At 42.7% G+C, this 21,006-nt stretch overlaps 1 protein-coding gene across 2 annotated transcripts in view; it reads left to right on the top strand.

The window, feature by feature from the left end:
- The window catches only part of FREM2 (FRAS1 related extracellular matrix 2), a 277,418-nt gene that overhangs the window by 119,449 nt on the left and 136,963 nt on the right, over positions 1-21,006 (top strand). Inside the window, exons 4-5 of one of the 2 annotated variants that reach the window (XM_033948675.1) lie at positions 5,547-5,777; positions 18,164-18,298. In XM_033948675.1, coding sequence (XP_033804566.1) covers positions 5,547-5,777; positions 18,164-18,298 — 366 coding nt within the window. The remainder of the gene's footprint in view (positions 1-5,546; positions 5,778-18,163; positions 18,299-21,006) is intronic. The other variant, XM_033948676.1, reaches the window with a different exon arrangement.

A 21,006-nucleotide genomic window follows, 5' to 3' on the forward strand; every position in this document is an offset into this window, starting at 1 on the left:
TGACATCCAACTTTGAGCACTGTTGCGTAATGAGGGTAGGAGGTGCCCGGGGTAGTGGCTTCCCCCGCACCCTCCTCTCTCCCCCTCCCCCACTCCTTCCACATCCCCTCTGCTCCTTCCCCACTCCCTATGCTACATTTGCAACCTTCCCTCCCTCGTAGCCTCTTTAAATCTTCACCAGCGCGAGCAACTTCTCTGGCCTGCCCTCTGATGCCACTTCCTGGCCCTGCAACCTGGAAGTGATTACAGAGAGGAGCCAGGCTAACACGAGCAGCAGGCGGGAAAAGTTGCGCAGCTGGTGAAGATTTAAAGAGATATGAGGGTGGGGAAGGGAGGGCATGAATGTGGTGTGAGGGGGTGGGGAGGTGTTGATGCCCTCACTAAGATGGTGCCTGGGGTGGTCTGCCCCCACCTTGCTATGCCACTGACTGTTTATAGAATAATGCTTAGCATGCTTTTTTTTGTGGGGGGGGTGCCCAGATTTAGGCACCATTTACAGAACTGAGACCTGTATGTGCTGAAACATCAGATGTATTGTTTTAAGATCTGAATTAGAGAATGATACAGTGGATGTTGCCCGTGGTGGATGTTACCCGCCTAAACGGTGGAGAAGGGAAAGGTGCTCACCGCAGGTACGTGGACAAGGCCATCCACTGCCACATGGAGCAGTGAATGGCCTTGTCCCTGCAGTTAAGGGAGGGAACGCGCATGGTCACCTCCCTCCTTCCTACCTACCCACCCGAATCTATCTATCTCCCTCCCTCCCCTTTACCTTCGCGGCGTGTTTTAAGGTTTCAGACTTGTTGAAAGCTGCCGGAGCGTATGTGCAGTCGCGTGCGTGTGTGGGCAGAAGTTTCTCCTCTGACACAACTTTCGGTTGCGTCAGAGGAGAAGCTTCTGCCCACACATGCACGCGACTGCATGAACACTCTGGTGGCTTTTAACAAGTCTGAAACCTTAAAACACACCGAGAAGGTAAGGGGGAGGGAGAGAGATGCACGGACCGCGCAAGGGGTGCTGAAGGGCAATGAGGTGGCGAGAGGGAAGGGTGGATGTTGCGGGGACGGGGATGGGGCGGTGAAGGGGACGGCGGGAATGGGGCAGTGAAGGGGACAGCGGGGACGGGGCGGTGATGGGGACTGCGGGGATGGGGTGATAAAGGGGACGGTGGTCCAGTGACGGGGACAGATTTTTCCCCCGTGTCATTCTCTAATCTGAATGTTTTGATACTGCATATTCCAAAATTTTATTGTTCTTAAAAGTCGTTTGGGTCATAGCGATCTGAGGTGAGGTGTATTGTTTTTTTGCCTGGGCACATTAAAACGAAAAGGATTAAAGGATAAAGGAATTGATTTTTTTGTTGTTGTGTGGTCTAGAAATGCTGTTGCACAAAGACCAGTAAAATCATCCTTCATGTGATTTTCTAACTATGTGCATGGGTGAAAGCACAATCATGCTTTTCTCTGTGCAGATTTGCCAGATTTTGACAGCAAAAGTATGTGTGTACTTCTGTTTTGAAGATTGTTCCAGGAAAACTGTTCTTATATTTACAGTTACTGTTTGGGGCATACAGTTTTTCTGGGTTCATGCTTGCATCCTCCCCCCCCCCCAACCTCTTTAAATCTTCGTCAGCATGGGCAACTTCTCCAACTTTCTGCTCGTGCTGGCATGGCTTCCCTCTGAAATCATTTCCTGGTCATGGGGCCAGGAAGTGACATCAGAGGGAAAGCCAATGCCGGTGCAAGTAGCAGGCTGGAGAAGCTGCTCACGCTGGCAAAGATTTAAAAAGGTACAGGGAGGAAGGGAAGGCGCAAGTGTGGCATGGGGGTGGGGAAGGAGCAGGGAGGGTGAGAGCTGGCTATCTCTGCTCCTTAGAAACTATTATAAAACGAGCAAAACCGTCTCTTATTCTCTTAAACATTAAGGATTCTTCTATTCTAAAATCAAGTTCAGTATCCAAAGTTACTTACAGATTTCTATCAGAATTCCTTCACAACTATTCATTAGGGATGTCCTGAAAACCCAACTGGCTGATGGTCTCCCAGGACAGGTTTGTGAACCACCAGGTTAGATAACATGGGAGTAAAGATAATGCAGGTTTCATATCTCATATGGCTTCATTAGTAAAATGCACATAGAATAGTATTTTATATCTTGATCTTAAAAAGTTGACTCCAAATTTCTGATATGTCTGAATAATGTCTAATGCACATAGGACCTCGTTTGTGAAGGACACAAGACAAGAGGTAATGCCTTAGTAAATTCAGTCCTGAAATGTATGAGATATGAGGTGAATCTTAAGTGCAATGAACTAAAACACAGTAACCACTGTGTGAACTGTGATATTGTATACTGAAAAACCTCAAACTTATTTAAATTGCACTTTGTTCTGATGAACACTTTATTTTTATACAACCTGCAGTTGTGAAAATAGCCTTTATTGCAAAATAAAATCTTATCTGCTTCAGCTATTTTTGAAATTGAGTTGAGAGCTTGACCTGTAGTCTCAGTGCTAATATATCATTTAAGAGCCAAATTATTATAGCATTGGTAATGATAGGAAAGTTGATGTTAGGAAGAGAGAACATCTATCATTCACATAAATCAGTGGGCCTGGAACTGGCATTACAGATTACAGAAATACCAGAACTGAGACCCTGGATCTGTAATATCTCTTTCAGGGCACCTTCTTAATCAGGTCCTAAAGCGCTGATTATCACTTCATGTGGAAGAGTTCATCAAGAGGTTAGAAAGGCAAAGAACTTGTGGAAGTTGATAACCAGAGCTGTCATCAGTTTCAGCGGTCTGATATACTACAAATCACTGCAAAAGGAGGTACAGGGAATATAAATAAACTGCTGGCAAACAGCATCCATGACATTAGTTTAGCCCACCAGCACCAATGAAGGGAAATTTTGCTGCATCTAAAAATGCGAGCTGAAGAGTGACACGAGAATGCTCAAGGCTTCTCTCTACTTGCCTGTGTGATATTTTGCAAAGTCTCAGTTTCTATCTTACTTTTCTTGGATACGTTTTTCTCTTCTCTTTTGCTTCCCTTTTACTCTTCCTTCCTTGCCTTTTCATAATTCTCTCTTTCTCTCACTCCTTATTCAAACGTACACTTTAACATGGGTTCGTCTAACACCACCTCAGTAAGTGGCGTTAGATGCATTTGCACGCAGAGCTAAATTATGTATATGGGGTCCCGAAAAAGCTCTATTTTCTAAACCAGGGTTGTCCAACTTTTTGGTTTCCCTGGGCCTCATTGGCAGAAAAAATTCTTCTGGGGTCACGCAAACGCGTAAACGCTGCAGCAAGACAGAGGAGGGAGCCGGCAAGACGGTAAACACCCGGGGGCAGCAGAAGAAAACACTGCATCGCCCTCGACCGGGGCCACACAAAATACTTCACGGGGCCGCAGGTTGGACACCCCTGCTCTAAACCATGCTTCAAGTTAGGTGTGGTTTATAAAATAGTGCTTACGTCCAGCAACCGTGACTAAATTTAGATGCGGCCTTTTGCAACGACAAAAACGTGTCACATATGCCCGTGCTTGTGTAGGTGCAGAGGCCCTTATTCTGTAATTATATGTGTAAGTTAAAGGGACGCCCCCCCCCTTCTTTGACCCACACATAAAATTTTGGTGCAGATTCCACATCTAAATTTACACACATATCCCTTAATATATTCTAATTATTTGCTTGCTAAAATGCCAGTTATCAACACTAGTTTGTTATTTAATTAAATTATGTGCCCAATTTCGGTACATGGAAACCGCAGAGGAAATGCTGAACACTCCCGCAATAGTTATCACAGGGCGTTTGCACTTAAGGCATGTTGCTTTTGGTGATTACACGAAGAAAGTTAGGATTTTGCTTGATATTTGGAAGCCATTTTTAAAAACATTAACTCCAGCTGGTCCCAGTCGTGTTCTTTTAGGAAAGCCTTAATTTGGTAATTTAAAAAAAACATTTTTTTAATTATGCAGTTCTGGAAGGGGATATAGATTGATAGATATATTTATTTATTTATTTACTTATTTGTGTATTTATTTTTCAATTATTATATTTATATATTTATTACTTTGGAAATTGGGTGGGTAGGGATGGGACATGGGATGGTAGGATAGAGATTGGTAGTTGAAATTGCAATTGTTTAAATCTGATCTTTGATGTTTGTATAAATGATTTTCTTTTATTTCTACTTTTTATTGTATTTCCTTATATTCAATAAAAATAATTTAAGATACAAAGGTACACTATGCTTTTTAGCGCGTGCTAAATATTATTGCGCTCTAAGTGCTAACGCCTGCATATTATCCTGTGGACGCATTAGCGGTTAGCGCACGCGTTGATTCAGCACGCGCTAAATCCGCGCTAAAACGCTTAGTGTGCCTTTGTAAAAGAGGGCCTATCTTTTGGTCCCTTTGAGGGGAGATATAAGAAAAACTTTGAAACTCATATTGGTGCTGCTTTATGATAAAACGCTGGATGATATGATGAAATAGTGCAATGAAAACCTGAAGCAGCTGCAGCTCCTGAAGACGCGTGTTTAGCGAAACACAGTGCTCTGTTGGGCTACCTAGGTGATACCTTTGCAGAAGACAACAGTCGGTGGTGGAAAGCCAGGACAACATCAATTGCATCTAAGGCTGTTCAGATTGGTGACGGGACTAAATTGCGCGAGACAACGGCGCGCCGACAACTGAGCGCAAGGTTGACGGCGCGCCGAAGAAAAGCACTATTTTAAAGGGCTCCGACGGGGGGTGTGGGGGGGAAACCCCCCCCCCAATTTACTTAACAGACATCGCGCTGCCGTTGTGGGGGATTTGGGGGATGTAATCCCCCACATTATACTTAAAACTGAACTTTTTCCCTAAAAAACAGGCAAAAAGTTTGGTTTCAAGTATAATGAGGGGGGTTACAACCCCCCAAACCCCCCCAATGCCAGCGCGATGTCTGTTAAGTAAAGTAGGGGGGTTCCCCACCAACACCCCCCGTCAGAAACCTTTAAAATAGTGCTTTTCTTCGGCGCGCCGTCAACCTTGCGCTCAGTTGTCGGCACGCCGTTGTCTCGCGCAATTTTGTCTATGAACTGTTCAGATTTCACTTTTAATGTGGAATAACTCAGACAACATTGTGACATTGAGAGAAATGGTAGTGGTGCATTGAAATGAGCAGAGGTTGAAAGAGGCTAAATCCATAGCGGGTTTTCTCTCTCAGCGGGAAATTTTCCCTTTGAGTTTTTATGAAGCGTATGTACCTGTTTAGGTGAATAGTGTGGTTTATTTTAATGATATGAACTGTGTGCTATTAATAAATATTGATTGTTGTTAATAAAATATTTGGAATTGGACAGTAGGGTGTATAAAATCCTTTGGTGATTAACATGCATTAAATGCAAGGACCTAATGCTCTTTAGTAAATTAGCCCCTATTTTTTCAGTGCAGTATTAATATACCTGCTTGTGTCAGGTAGATTACGGCGTTGTAGAATTACAAAGACATTTAGGAAGTGATTTATAGATGAATTATGTTCTGTTGACAGGTATCAGCACCGTAGATGGCACTGCAGAGAAGGATAAAGACTTCAAAGGGAAGACTCAGAAGCAGGTGCAGTTCAATCCAGGCCAAATGACAGCTAGCTGGAAAGTGCGGATTCTGAGTGACGGGGCATTTGAGCAGTCAGAAATGTTCAGAATTGTGCTTTCAGAGCCCGTCATGGCTGTGCTTGAGTTCCCAGAAGTGGCGACTGTAGAAATTATCGACCCTGGCGATGGTAAATTATTTTGGGGGCTGTTTTGTGCAAAATATTGAAATATTTTTCATAGCAACAACAAAAAAAAAGGTTAAAAACAAAATATATAAAAAAAAGAAAGAACACAGAAACTACATACATTCACTGCATCTCTTTAGGATCTAAATCATTGGTGGTTAATCTCAGAACTCGAGAGCCACGCACTGGCCTGTTTTTCCAGGATACCCAAAATGAATAATGCAATTTGTTAATTAATATGTATTAATACTGTAGAATTAAATGTGCATAACATGTACTAATACTGTATGTATGAATTAGCAGTTCTAATTCATAGCCATTGTGAATATCCTGAAAACCAAACCAATTTATAATGCTCAAGGATCAGTGGCCTTCTGATCTAAATAGAAGCATTTTTGGCCCATATTCTATAAATGGTGCCTTAAGTCAGGCACCCTACTGGCGCCTATCTTAGGCCCCCTTTTATCAAGCTGTGTTAGGGTTTTTTTTATTGTAGGGTGCTGCAATATAAGCTCCGACACTCATTGAATTCCTATGAGCATTCGAGTTTTTAACACAGTGACCCGCAATAATAAAAACCCTAACACAACTTGATATAAGGGGCCTTTAAGTGGCAAAGTCATTTAAAAATGATTTAAAAAGGTGCCTAGATTGTGTTTACAGGGGTACCTTAGAATGCCTAAGGTCGAAGTAGGCGTGGCTAACTCCAGAAACGTCCTTAGGCGCCTCCGTAGACACGATTCACATCAAACATAGGTGCCAGAAATGTAGGCCTCAAAAATCCTGGTCTATATTTCTGGCATTTGTGTTTGAGGTAGTTGTGATTCTACAAATGACGCAATTGGGAGCCGCCAATACCGACGCCGTTTATAGAATCAGGTCTTTTGTTTCCTGTTTTGTCACCCATAAGAGCCCAAGTGCACTCATTGTTAAAGTGTGACTGGGTTTAGTCTGGTTGATTGAGTCCTAATTGACAGATACTTTCTGCTTTTATTGTTCCCAAAGGAAACGCATTGGTTTCATTAACTGTAGTTTTGCATGCTCTTTTTTTGTAGGGGCTTTAGAGGGGCCTTTTACTATGATGCAGCAAAAGGTTGCCTTAGCACACTTTTGTGTGTTTTTTTCCTGTGCACTAAAACCATTTTTACCACAGATGTAAAATGACTGATTTTCTATATTTTGCATTAATGGCCATACACTAATATTTTACTCACGTAATAATATATAAAGGAGCAAACGTAGGGCTCCTTTTATCAAGGTGCGCTACGGGGGTTAGCACATCAGACATTTCATCATGCGCTAACCCCAGCAGCAAGCCAAAAAACTAACGCCTCATCAACGGAGGCGTTAGCAACTAGCGCGGCAGGTGGTTTAACGTGCGGTATTCCGCGTGTTAAACCCCTACCGTTGCTTGATAAAAGGAGCCCTTAATATTTCCAACAATGTTGCGTTAATAATAAGTTTGCTAATGATGATGGATTATCAAAACCAGAAAACAGGCTTCAAAATAGACCACTATTGAGATCGATTTTCTCCTGAAGCAGCGGGAAGCCGAGAAACAAGGGGCCCTTGTCGGGATTGGTTTTCCTCTCTGGCTGGATATAGAGGCTGCTGAAAATAAGCTGCTTTGGATTGAATGTGAAGTTTCATCAGCTCGACTGAAAAATCATGACTTTAAGATTAGTGCTTTGCCCAAGAGGTTTATATTGACAGTTTCTTGAACTGCGGATGATTTGCATAAGGGATTCTGATTTGGAATGATAAGAGTCTGGTTTAAGAACATAAGAAATGCCTTCACCGGATCAGACCGAGGTCCATCAAGTCCGGCGATCTGCTCACGCGGAGGCCCATTTAGGTTCTCTATTATGAAAACCTGAAATTACCGTATCCCTCAATATGATTTGCAAGAAGGTGTATATTTTTTGTAGAACTGTCTTTTTCTCCTATCCTTTTGTAGGAGTTTTTTTACTGTTCTGTTTTTCCCGCCTATGAGGAGCAAGCCAGTGATATAAACTGGACTCCTGATCCCAATAGTGGTCTATTTTGAAGCCTGTTTTCTGGTTTTGAGGCTTGCCGTTCGATAATAATTATCTTCCCTTTTTATCTCTTAGTGCAACTCATCATTAGCAAACTTATTATCTAATGCATACACTAATATTGCCATTAGCGAATGGCCATTAAAAATAAAATTGCTATGTGAGCACTTACCTCCCCCCCCATTCTGTTAGGCAGTAAGGGCCTGATTCTATATATGGACCCTAAAACTTAGGCACTGACTAGTGCAGCACGAAGTGCAATTCTATAAAAGTTAAGCGCACTTTATAGAATCCCTTTTAGCGCTGCCTAAGCGGCCTTAGGCATCGCTAAGCCTCATAACTTTAGGAGCACCCTATTTGTGCCCGGATTTTCTTGGCCTAAATGTGTGTACCTAAGCTAGGCACTTACTGGCATCTAAGGCCAAAACAGGCATCTACACGCAAAACACGCACACGATCCGCCCCTAACTATGCCTACTTTGCGACAGGTGCCTTGAACTAGGCGCCTATCTCAGAATGGTAGGTGCCTACAAAGCACCTAACATCCAAATATATGTCATTTATGAGGTGTTATCTGACAATTATGGGTGCCAATTAACTCTATTAAACAATTAAGTTAGGTGCCAACATTGGCTAGATGTGTTGATGTAGGCGCCTAACTTTAGGTGGACTTTATAGAATTTGCCTGTAAGGGCTCACACAGTAATCCTGCACTAACCAGTTAGGGGCTGCTTTGGTAAGCGGCAGGCACCATTCCCTGAATCACAGCTTGATGGGACCTTAGCAGCTGGAAATGTAGGCCAGTGTTTTACAGGCTTACATTTAAGGTCCGGATTCTCATCGAGACGCTGAAGGTTAGTTGGTGGTAGGTGTCCTACCGCTGCCTAACTTAAATGTTTTTAATTGGTGCTAAACAACTTGGTAATTGACCGCGGATTTTAAAACCAATTTAAAAGTAATTACAAAAGAAAGGTGTCATAGGGGTTACACCCTAAAACGGAACTGGCCTGGAGGCTTCTTTATCAGTTTCTTGGTGGGTTTTCGATGTCTCATGTGGTTTGGTTATTTTGCTTACTCTACCTTATGGTTTGACCTTTCTGTACTGCTTCTGTGCATTGTTCCTCAATAAATATATTAAAAAAAAAAAAAAAAGGTGTCTTGCCTCTGGGACTGGTGCCTAGGCCCCTGGTGGCCAGCGGTGCATAGTGACCCTGAAATCCGGCACCACCCCCAACCTTATGCCTCTCTTCAGGCTTTGAGATCCGCTGATCTTAACCAACTGACTGTGACTTCTCCCAAAGATCTTTCCTACACTCGAAGCTTTATCTTCGCCGTCACAGCCCCCTCCCTCTGGAACAAAATCCCATCTCACCTTCGATCGGAAAACTTACTCGACAAATTCAAAACCAAACTAAAAACCTTTTTATTTCAAGATCCATACCAAAATTCTGGATAAGATCCTTTTCTTCCAATTTTTAATTGTTAAAAACAACTGCTTTTATGAAGCGACCCGCCCCTCCCCTCTCCTTTTTGTTCTCTCCCTACCCCTTCCTACCTCCCTTTTATTTTTATTTTGACTTCAATGTAATTTTGAATCTTCCCCTCCCCCATGCCTATTGTACCAACTTTGTCCGTATCTTTGTCTGGTTTTTATGTTCCCCTATTTTTTATCAATACCTTTTATTTTAAATTCTTAATTTTAGCAATTGTAAACCGTCCAGATATTTGTTTGATGGTCGGTATGTCAAACTGTAAATAAATTTGGAAACTTGGAACCATACCAACTTCTGGGCTTCGATGTCACTATGTGCCGCTAGCCACCAGGGGCCTAGGCACCAGTCCCAGAGGCACGATATCTTATTTTGTAATTACTGTTAAATTGGTTTTAAAATATGCAGTCAATTACCATGTTGTTTAGCACCAATTAAAACATTTAAGTTAGGCAACGGTAGGACACCTACCACCAACTAACCTTTGGCATCCTGATGAGAATCCAGACCTTAGTGAATGCAAACGTAGTGCCTTTATTAGCATGCGCATTTACCGCAGGGCATCTCTCACACAGTATGGCATTTAAGATGCATTAGCTTCTAAATCCTTCAAGTTGCGCTAAAAATTGCACATGCAAATTTGGGTGTGCACCAATTTGTGTGCATAATTTAATTGGATTCTAACAATCAATTATTGTTGCTAATTAATTAAAAGTTACGCATGCATATTTACTTTTTATGTGCACCCCAAAAAGGAGGCAGGACATGGGAGGGTCAGGGGCAGATAAGGAATGGTTCTTGTAATTTATGTGTGCTGTTTGCTGTTATAGAATAAGGGGATTCCGCACCTAATTTAGGCACAAGGTTTTACTCCAAGGTTTAGTTGGTTTAAATAGTCAGATGCAGTTCAGGCCTAATTTTGAACGTCATTTATAGAATAGCCCTTAGTGCGTTGTTTTAGTCAGCTCCATATTTTCGATGCCATTTATAGAATTCAGTCCTTGGCGTGCATTGACACTTAACACAGCTTAGTAAAAGAGCCCCCTAATGAACTGAATATGTGCTAAAGAAAGCACATCCTTAATGTTTCCTCATTTTTCATCTTATCCTGTAGTGCTCTCAAATGTCATACAGATGACAGTTTTCTGTTAAAAGTCTGCTAATCAGTTGCCTCATTCTTCTAGTTGGCATATCTTGAAAATGCAGGCTGTCTGACAGCATAAATATTAGGAAAATACTGCCCCAGATTTGAAAGTGCCCATTACAATAATGGGCAAAAAATTATACAAAGAACAAATTAGCTCAATTATCTCAAGAAAATGCAAAAGAGCATTGCAATTAAGGGCTGACGCGGTGAAACCTTGGAAAAAAAAGAAATATTGTTTGGCTTGAATACATTCAGTGCTAAATTTGAAGATGGTGGTGTGAAGAGGTGATAAAATTTCAGCCCAGTGCAGTTGAGGAGAGAGAAGTGATAAAGAAGGCATGTTCCAGTTAATGCTTGATCTTTATTTTTGGATCATATCCAAGAACTTAATAAAATGTCTTGGTCACAGAAAGATGTGATTAAGGGGCACTAAGAAAGCTGAACAGTCCAGAAACAGCTTTCATTACTCCCTCATTTTCAGCTTAGCTCTTGAAGGTGTCTGGACAGAGAGAGCCCGATATTCAAAGCAATTTAACTGGGCAGGAGGTGCCCTTTTGACTTCCTAAGTGCCAATATTCAACAGATAGTGCCACAGAATATTTACTTATTCATTTATTTTAACCATAAATTTTTCTTAAAGTTTTCCAGCATTATGTCTTAACAATCTAGAACAGCAATAGAAAAGACAAGATTTACAAGATAATAAACAATAAAAAGAAAAAAAAAAGCCCTCTCCCATCCCAACACCCCAAAACCCCTTCTTCCCTCCCCCCTCCCAAACAGGCACAAGTGCAAAATAGCCACAAAAATATTTTGTTTAAAAGAGAAATGAGAAAATTTCCACAAAAACCATATAAAGAAAATTATATGAACAACGATTATTCTTCCATAACTTTATATTTTAAAAAAATTAACTCTGATACAGCGACATTGAAAAATTAACTTTAATCACAAGACTTTTTCTCAGCCAAAAGGAGTGTAGTTTTCAGGATTGGCATGCCAACAGTAATTATTCATATAAGAAAAGGGATTCCAAGGCACATAAAAGAGAAACCTTTTTCTTTATAAGACCACAGAAATAATAGGCCCACATTTGCACATATCCTTTCGAGGGATTGTGAAGTCAATGGCCTGTCACACAAATGTACAGTAAGTCTAAAAATTCAGACAGAGATAAGAATAAGATTGAATTCATGAAGTTAAAATACAGTTTTGACAAATCTGCGGTATCGATCATGATACATGCAGAATTTGGTAGGGGAGCTGGAGAAGTCATGAAATGATTTTTACCCTTTTCTTAGAACTCTTGACACCTAATCCTTCATCTCTAGCAGGATTTATTTATTCAATTTTTTAGCCCGTCTTCTCAAAGGAGCTCAGAACGGGTTACAAATCATATACTTGAGCATTTTCTCTATCTGTCCCGGTGGGCTCAAAGTTTATCTAATGTAGCTGGGGCAGAGGAGGGTTAAGGGACTTGCCCAGGGTCACAGGGAGCAGCACAGGTTTTTTTGAACCCACAACCGCAGGGTGCTGAGACTGTAGCTCTAACCACTACACCACAGTCTCAATTATGTACATTATGTCTCAATTATGTACATTAATATTCAGTTCACATCTATAATAATAATCCTCTAAGCACGCATGTGCACTTAGGAGGATGTGGGGACCTGACATGTGGTGTGTCGTCCGTGGCGGCGGCTTGAGGCGCATGCGCCACAGCACAGCCGGCGACTCCCCCCTCCCGCCCTCACTAACAGCCAAAATCTTCTCGCCGGCTCACTTACCGTCAAAACCTTCCCACAGCTCCCTTCCCAGCTACTGCGTTTAAATTCATAGACACCGCGCTACCGCTGGCCTCGCCGTCTTCTGTCCACTGCGGCCCGCCCTCTCTGACTACTTCCTGTTTCTGCTAAGGTTGGCTGCAGTGGATAGAAGACGCCGAAGACAGCGGTAGTGCGGCACAGCGCTTTTCTGTGAATTTAAACACGGCGGCTGGGAAGGAGGCTGCGGGAAATGCTGCTGCTGCACAGGGAAGTGTGTGTGTGTGTGGGGGGGAAATGTTGCTGCTGCACAGGGAAGGGTGGGAAATGCTGCTGCTGCACAGGGAAGTGTGTGTGTGGGGAGGAAATGCTGCTTCTGCACAGGGAAGGGTGGGAAATGCTGCTGCACAGGGAAATGTGTGTGTGGGGGGAAATGCTGCTTCTGCACAGGGAAGGGTGGAAAATGCTGCACAGGGAAGGGTGGGAAATGCTGTTGCTGCACAGGGAAGTGTGTGTGTGGGGGGGGAAATGCTGCTTCTGCACGGGGAAGGCCTGGAAATGCTGCTGCTGCACAGGGAAAGGTGGGAAATGCTGCTGCTGCACAGGAAAGTAAGAACATAAGAAGTTGCCTCCGCTGAGTTAGACCAGAGGTCCATCCTGCCCAGCGGTCCGCTCTCGCGGCGGCCCATCAGGCCTAATTGCCTGAACAGTGTCCCTGACTAATTTGTAACTGCCTCTAATTCTCTAATCTTATCCCTATTACCTACCTCTACTCCTATCTGTACCCCTCAACCCCTTTGTCCTCCAGGTACCTATCCAAACCTTCTTTGAAGCCCTGTAGCGTGCTCCTGCTTATCACATCCTCCGGTAGCGCGTTCCATGTATCCACTGAGTGAAAAAGAACTTCCTGGCGTTTGTTCTAAACCTTTCCCCTTTCAATTTCTCTGAGTGCCCCCTTGTACTTGTGTTTCCCCGTAATTTGAAAAATCTGTCCCTGTCTACTCTTTCTATGCCCTTCATGATCTTGAAGGTTTCTATCATGTGTCCTCTAAGTCTCCGCTTTTCCAGGGAGAAAAGCCCCAGCTTCTTCAGTCTGTCAGTATATGAGAGGTCTTCCATACCCTTTATTAGCTTAGATGCTCTTTTCTGGACTCTCTCAAGTACCGCCATGTCCTTCTTGAGGTACGGCGACCAGTACTGGACACAGTACTCCAGGTGCAGGCGCACCATTGCACGATACAGTGGCAGGATGACTTCCTTCGTCCTGGTCGTGATACCCTTCTTAATGATGCCCAACATTCTGTTTGCCTTCCTTGAGGCTGTGGCGCACTGCGCCGACGCCTTCAATGATGTGTCTACCATCACTCCCAGGTCTCTTTCAAGGTTACTCACCCACAGCGGTGTTCCCCCCATTTTGTAAGTGAATATCGGGTTCTTTTTCCCTACATGCATGACCTTGCATTTCCCTATGTTGAAGCTCATTTGCCACTTTTTGGCCCACTCTTCCAGCGCTGTCAGATCTTTTTGGAGATTTTTGCAGTCCTCCTCGCTTTCAACCCTGCTGTATAATTTGGTGTCATCCGCAAATTTAATAACCTCACATTTTGCTCCTGCTTCCAGGTCATTAATAAATATATTGAACAGGAGCGGTCCCAGCACCGACCCCTGCGGAACTCCGCTCGTGACCCATTGCCAGTCTGAGTAATGGCCTTTTATTCCAACCCTCTGTTTCCTGTCCGCCAGCCAGTTTTTGATCCAACGGTGGACCTCCCCTTGCACCCTGTGGTTCCATAGCTTCCTTAACAGTCTTTCACATGGTACCTTGTCGAAGGCTTTTTGGAAGTCAAGGTAAATTATGTCTATAGATTCCCCTTTATCCACCTGGCTGTTTACCCCCTCAAAGAAGTATAATAAGTTAGTGAGGCATGACCTGCCCTTGCAGAAGCCATGCTGGCTCGGCTTTAGCCGCCCAGTGTTTTCAATGTGTTCCCAGATGCAGTCTTTAATCAGCGCTTCCATCATCTTTCCCGGGACCGAGGTCAGGCTCACCGGCCTGTAGTTTCCTGGGTCTCCCCTTGAGCCTTTCTTGAAGATGGGCGTGACATTTGCTATTTTCCAGTCTTCCAGAATCTCTCCAGTTTTTAATGATAGGTTGCATATTTGTCTAAGTGGCTCAGCTATTTCGTTCCTTAGTTCCTTGAGTACCCTTGGGTGAATGCTGTCCGGACCTGGCGATTTGTCGCTCTTTAGCCTGTCTATCTGCCTGAGGACATCCACTTTGTTTACCTCTAGTTGGACCAGATTTTCATCCTGATCTCCTTTTGCGATCTCCTCGGGTTCCGGAATGTTGGTTGTGTCCTCCTTCGAGAAGACTGAAGTGAATAACTCATTTAGCCTGTCAGCTATTTCCTTTTCCTCTTTTAACACTCCCTTTCTGTCTCCATTATCCAAGGGTCCTACTTCCTCCCTTGCCAGTTGCTTCCCCTTGATGTACCTGAAGAATGATTTGAAGTTTGTTGCTTCCCCCGCCAGTCTCTCTTCATATTCTCTTTTTGCTTTCCTAACCACTCGGTGACACTCCTTTTGGTGTTTTTTGTGCTCCTTTTGGTTGTCCTCTGATTTGTCCTTTTTCCATTTTTTGAATGATGCCTTCTTGTCACTTATCGCCCTTTTCACTGCATTTGTTATCCACCCTGGGTTTTTTGTTCTATTTTTTTTGCACCCTTTCCTGAACTTGGGGACGCACAGGTTTTGTGCTTCGTGAACCGCACCCTTGAGTAAGGTCCAGGCTTTTTCTACGGACTCCATCTTCCTTGCGGTGTCGTTGAATTTCTTACCCACCATTTTTCTCATGGCATCATAATTCCCTTTTTTGAAGTTCAGTGCTGTCGTTGTAGTTCTTTTCACCTTTGATGATCCAATTTCTAGCCTGTACTGGATTGTGTTGTGATCGCTGTTTCCTAGTGGGGCTAATACCACCACCTCTTTAGCGGGTCCCCCATGTCCGGTGAAGATTAGGTCAAGAGTGGCATCTTCCCGTTTTGGTTCCGTGACCAGTTGTTCCATGAAACAGTCCCTCGTGACCTCCAGGAATTTGGTCTCCCTCATGCAGTTTGAGTGCCCTATACTCCAGTCTATTCCCGGGTAGTTGAAGTCCCCCATCACCACCACACTTCCGCTTTTGCATACCTGCCCCAGTTCAGCCTCCAGATCCTGGTCGATTTCTTCCGTTTGTCCCGGTGGGCGATAGTACAGACCCAATTTTATGTCTGCTCCAGTTCCTCCGGATAGCTTAACCCATAGTGATTCTAAGTCATCTGCCCTTGCTGTTGTTTCCATCCTGGTTGAATGTATGGAATCCTTTATATATAGCGCTATTCCTCCACCTTTTTTGTGTGGCCTATCTCTCCTGTAGAGTTTGAACCCTGGTAAAGCCAGGGGGGGGAAAATGGGGGGGGGGGGAGGAAATGCTGCTTCTGCACAGGGAAGGCCGGGAAATGCTGCTGCTGCACAGGGAAGGGTGGGAGGGAAATGCTGCTGCTGCTGCACAGGGAAATGGAGGGGACGGAGAAGGAAAGGGGGCCTGGAAGCAATCTTTGTTTGCTTTGGGGGAGGGAAGACAGAAGGGGGCCATGGAGAGACAGTCAGGCAGGCAGTGCATTAGAATGAAAGACAGACACACAGAAAGACAGCGGGCAGGGAGAGAACCAGAAAGAAAGAAGGACAGACAGCGGGAGGGAGAAAGAAAAAAGGAAGAGAGAGACAGGGGCAGGGAGAGACACAGAAAGAAAGAAAGACAGACAGACATATATTCTAGCACCTGTTAATGTAACGGGCTTAAACACTAGTTCACTATACTTTATCAACTTTTGTTTACTCCCAAAGTTTAAGTTTATTACTCTCACAGTGCTGCAGGGTCAGACAGCCACAGACAAGACTAGGCAGGCACATAATGCAGCAGCTTCTCGGCGTCTTCAGAAAGTAGCTGAAGTCAAAGAAAAACCACGGTTCCTGACATCTGCACAAACCCTTGGAACCATCAATGTGTTCTTGTACCTGGGTTGATTTCTGATTCACGCGGTTAACCCATCATCCATCAGTCCAGGTTCAGCCTTTGTAATTTTTTTGGATTATGGTTCAATTTTCTAATATGTGTGTGTGACAGCATTTAAACAGCAATTCATGAATTGAGTGCTGATATGAAATGTACAGAATACTAGTACTTTTGTGCATAAGTGGCAGCAGGACAGTTAAATGGTATGCTGTAAAACTCAGATTCTCAAAAATGGTGCCGTTCAGAAGGCGCCAGTACTGCCCAAATAGCGCCTAAGTTAAGTGTTTTAATTGGTCGAAAAGCAGAGACACTGGATCTGGGGCTTCCGGTGTGTTGGCAAGGATCGGATGATACCTGGTGAAATTTGGCGGCCTAGCAGTGAAGTCATCTCAATCTGGACTTTAATCCGACTGTTCTGATTTATATTTTCACTTTTTTTTCCAGTTTATATTTTATTGTTAATTTCATTCATTGATTTGCCCCTTGTTTTGTTTTATTTTTAACATTTAAATTTCTCCAAAATTCTATTGCTCAACGGTTCCTCCTTTCTGCAGCTATTCCTATCTCTCTTCTTTTCTACCTTTCAAAGTCCTTGGATCAATGTAGTCTTGTTGGAATTTTTATTTTCTTATTTTTTTTTTCTTCTATTTCTATTTCTTAATTTTATTACTCAACTAATTGTTAATTTTCCAGGTACTTCAGTTAGATTGTGAGCCTTCGGGACAGTAAGGGAATTTCTAAGTACCTATTCTTTATTTATGTATCTTATTTTTATTGTCTATTTTCTGTAAACCGCTTAGAATCCTAACGGAGTTTAGCGGTATATAAGAAATAAATTACATTACATTACATTAGCAGTGCGGTAATTGACTGTGTCATTGAAAACCAATTAAAAACTAATTTTTTAAAAAAGTAGGCACCTATAATAAAAGGTATCTGAATTGCATCTATGCAGATGCTTACTGGCATTAAATGTCAAAAGAGACGTGGTTATGGGTGGGATTTGACGTTCGGCGCCAATGAGCATGATTCTATGTTGAAGATAGGCACTAGAAATGTAGTCCTGTAAAACCCTGGCCTATATTTCCAGCGCCTATCTTCAACACAGACCGCGATTCTTAAAACAGTGCTGTAGTTTGACTGGTGCGACCAATGCCATTTTTCCGGGTGCTGACCGATTCCAGCACCGTTTTGAGAATCCGGGCCTAAGGGCACATGTAAGTGTCATAGTGTGTAAATGCAAGGGGGCATTCATATGGGTATAGCATGGGCAAAATGGCAGCATATATGTGTAATTGACAGACTACTTTTAGTTACATGCACCCCTGCCACATGCATATGGCCACAGTCACACTGGGTCTGTACCTGCAGACATCTCCATTTGGGCACAGATGCTGTTGAGTTGCCTAAATGGAGGTGCCCACTTATAAAATTTATCCCTTAATATCTGGGAACAGGGGACAGCGTAGAAACTTGAAAGTTAATTGAGAAGAAGTGTAAGGCTAAAAGTCTGTCTAGGATGCCCAATAACCTTGCATTTACCCTACATTGCTGTATACACATTGGTGTATCTGAGCTTAAAAAAGCATTGTGCTAGTGGAGATAGGAATACAAATATGTCCTTAAGCTTGTCCATCTATGCTTAAACTTTATGAACTGATATTGAAACAAGTATTTCCACTCACATATGCAGTCATAGATATAAATATTAAGCTTTTAGGACACCTCAGAATTATACATTTCATTGAAGTTTTTGTCAAAAGACATACTATATACAACTTAGGTACTGGAAGAAAAGAATTAAAACTGATGATATCTCTACCAAAGACAAAATTGTGATAACTAATATTTAGTCTGAGAATGTACAATATCGGTTGACTGGAACCTTTCTCTCCTTAGAGTCAACAGTCTTTATTCCTCAATCTACCTTCACTATTGAGGAAGACATTGGTGAGCTGTTTATTCCAGTTCGGAGAAGTGGAGATGTGAGCCAGGAACTGATGGTTATCTGTTACACTGAGCAAGGTGAGCAAGGTGAGACAGGAAGAAAATAATTGCATTCCACTTTAAAACAGAGACCTTTTTTCTTAGAATGTTCCATGTCTGATAATGTATTTTACTTAGCATTCTAAACACTTAGGCCCCCTTTTATCAAGCTGTGTTAGGGGTTTTTATCGCTAGCCACTGTGGTAAAAGCTCCGACGCTCATAGAATTCCTATAAGCGTTGGAGCTTTTACCGCAGCAGCCAGTGATAAAAAAAAGCCCTAACGCGCCTTGATAAAAGAGTTTAATTGATTTAGCTAGGGGTATGCATACAAAAAATGTGTTTAATTTACTTTCCAGTATTAGTTGCAGTTTTTTTCCCCATTTTGTATCATTTGGGGGGGGGATTCTTTAAAACTTTTGTTTCAAGGCAATTTTATTAATTTGTCACAAAACAGAAAATTCCTGGGTTGTGGCAAACCACCCCAACCCCTGATCACAGTTAACCCCAAATTAAAACCCCAAATTATAACCGCCTTCAAATAGCATCACCCAATCCACCTCTGATCCCTTTGACATCCCCCCACCCACTGCAATACCTCCCCACCAGCACCACAAAAAATACAACCAATCCTCCTTGGTACTCAGTGGGGATATTGGTGGTATAGTGTCAAGGCAGGAGTAATCCCCTTCACTCTCAGCCCCATTTTACCGAATCAAACTTAGCTGTGGCCCCTGGACAGGAATACCAGGAGCTCGAGTCATTGAAGCAGGAAACAGTAAATCAATTACCCAAATGCTGGGAAGGGGCACACAAAGTTAATTTTATTTGTTAGGACCAGAGTTGGGACCAGCTTATCAGATGGAGTCCCTCAGCAAGCAAATGCCAGACAATCCTATAATAATGCATTGAAACACAGCTTAAATCACATGGCAATTTCAAAGTCTTTCTGATTGCACAGAAGTGGACTGTTCTCATCCAATAGAGAAGTAGCCTACCATAAGACTTTTCCTTTGATGAAGAAGCAAATGAAGCCCACCCAAGCCTCTTCTGCTCTTATCTGAGAGTGTGTCAGGAACTGCTGGAAGTACTTCATATGCAGACATATCAAGTTACCCAGCTCTAGGAGGGAGATGTTTTGACCAATCCTGTCTGAACTTACAGAACACCCCAAAGCAGTATGGGATTTATAATCATTGATTCTTCCCATTAAAATCTCTGCTGCTGATCTCTAATGCATTATCAGAAAGCCAGGATTGGCCTTAGATCTCCCTCTGGGATCTGTTTCTTGATTGTCCCAGCAGGAAACAAGCTCAGAAGCAGAGCAGAAATGCTCTGGGCAAGTCCCTGTTGGACCAATTAGGAAACAGGAAGTAAGATTGCCAGAAGTACGAGGCACAGCTAGAAACAGACTGGCTAGAGCCAGCATCCAAAGAAGTAGAATACCTCCTCCTGGAAGTAAGGTGCTCTTCAACCTGAGAATTACTGTCGCATGACTTTTAGTTGTTATCAATATCTATAAATTTAACCCCCTTTTATGAAGCAATATTAGGGTTTTTTTTAAATCTCGGACCACAGAGTTCCTATGAGCATCGGAGCTTTTACCCCTTCGGCCTATGATAAAAAATAAACTACTGCGGCTTCATAGAAAATCATAACATTCTACACCCAACACAATCTGGCTTCAGAACCAACTTCAGTACAGAGACATTACTAGGTTCCCTTATGGACACAATTAGACAACACCTCAGCACTGGAAAAAGAATGCTTCTCATACAACTGGATCTAACAGCAGCATTTGATCTGGTAGACCATAACATACTACTGCAAATTTTAGATTCAATAGGTATCTCAGACAATGTACTCTCATGGTTCAAGGGTTTCCTTAAATCAAGATCATACAGAGTTAAATCAGATAAAGAAAAATCTGAATCTTGGTCCAACCCCTGTGGAGTTCCACAAGGATCTCCTCTGTCTCCTACTCTATTCAACCTATATACTGCCTCCATACATGGAAAAACTAGGCTTAACCTCCTATAGTTATGCTGATGATTTCACCATCCTCATACCTTTTGATCAGCCAAAGACCACCATAACAGGCACTCTACACCGAACTATGGAAACAGTAGAGAATTGGATGGAAGACCACAAACTGAAACTCAACCCAAACAAAACAAAATTCATTCTCCTCGAAAACAACAAAACCCCCACTATTACCAATATAGAAATCAACTCGATCAATTACCCCATCCAAAACACCCTGAAACTACTAGGAGTGACAATAGACAGATGTTGCACCATGCAATCACAAATAAACAAAACAATGCAGAAATCTTTTGCTGTAATGAGGAACCTAAGACAAATACGCAAATTCTTTGAAAGAGCACAATTCCAGCTCATACTTCAATCCCTTATCCTAGGTATACTGGATTATTGCAATATCCTCTATCTCCCCTGCCCTGCAATAATGATCAAGCAACTGCAAACAGTCCAAAATACAGCACTAAGACTCGTCTACTCCCTAAAAAAACACGACCACATCACTGAAGCTTTCATGAGCTCACACTGGCTCCCAATCCAGGAAAGAATACTATTCAAATTTTACTGCACACTATTTAAAACCATAAATGGTGACAGCCCAACCTACCTGAACAACCGACTCATCCATAATACCTCAACCAGACATAGAAAATCTCACACCCCATTCACACACCCGCCAATCAAAGAAGTTAAACGAAAAAAACTTTATGACGGACT

The sequence above is a fragment of the Geotrypetes seraphini genome, chromosome 6 (genome assembly GCF_902459505.1).
Source record: "Geotrypetes seraphini chromosome 6, aGeoSer1.1, whole genome shotgun sequence".
In the NCBI taxonomy this organism is placed as follows: Eukaryota; Metazoa; Chordata; class Amphibia; order Gymnophiona; family Dermophiidae; genus Geotrypetes; species Geotrypetes seraphini.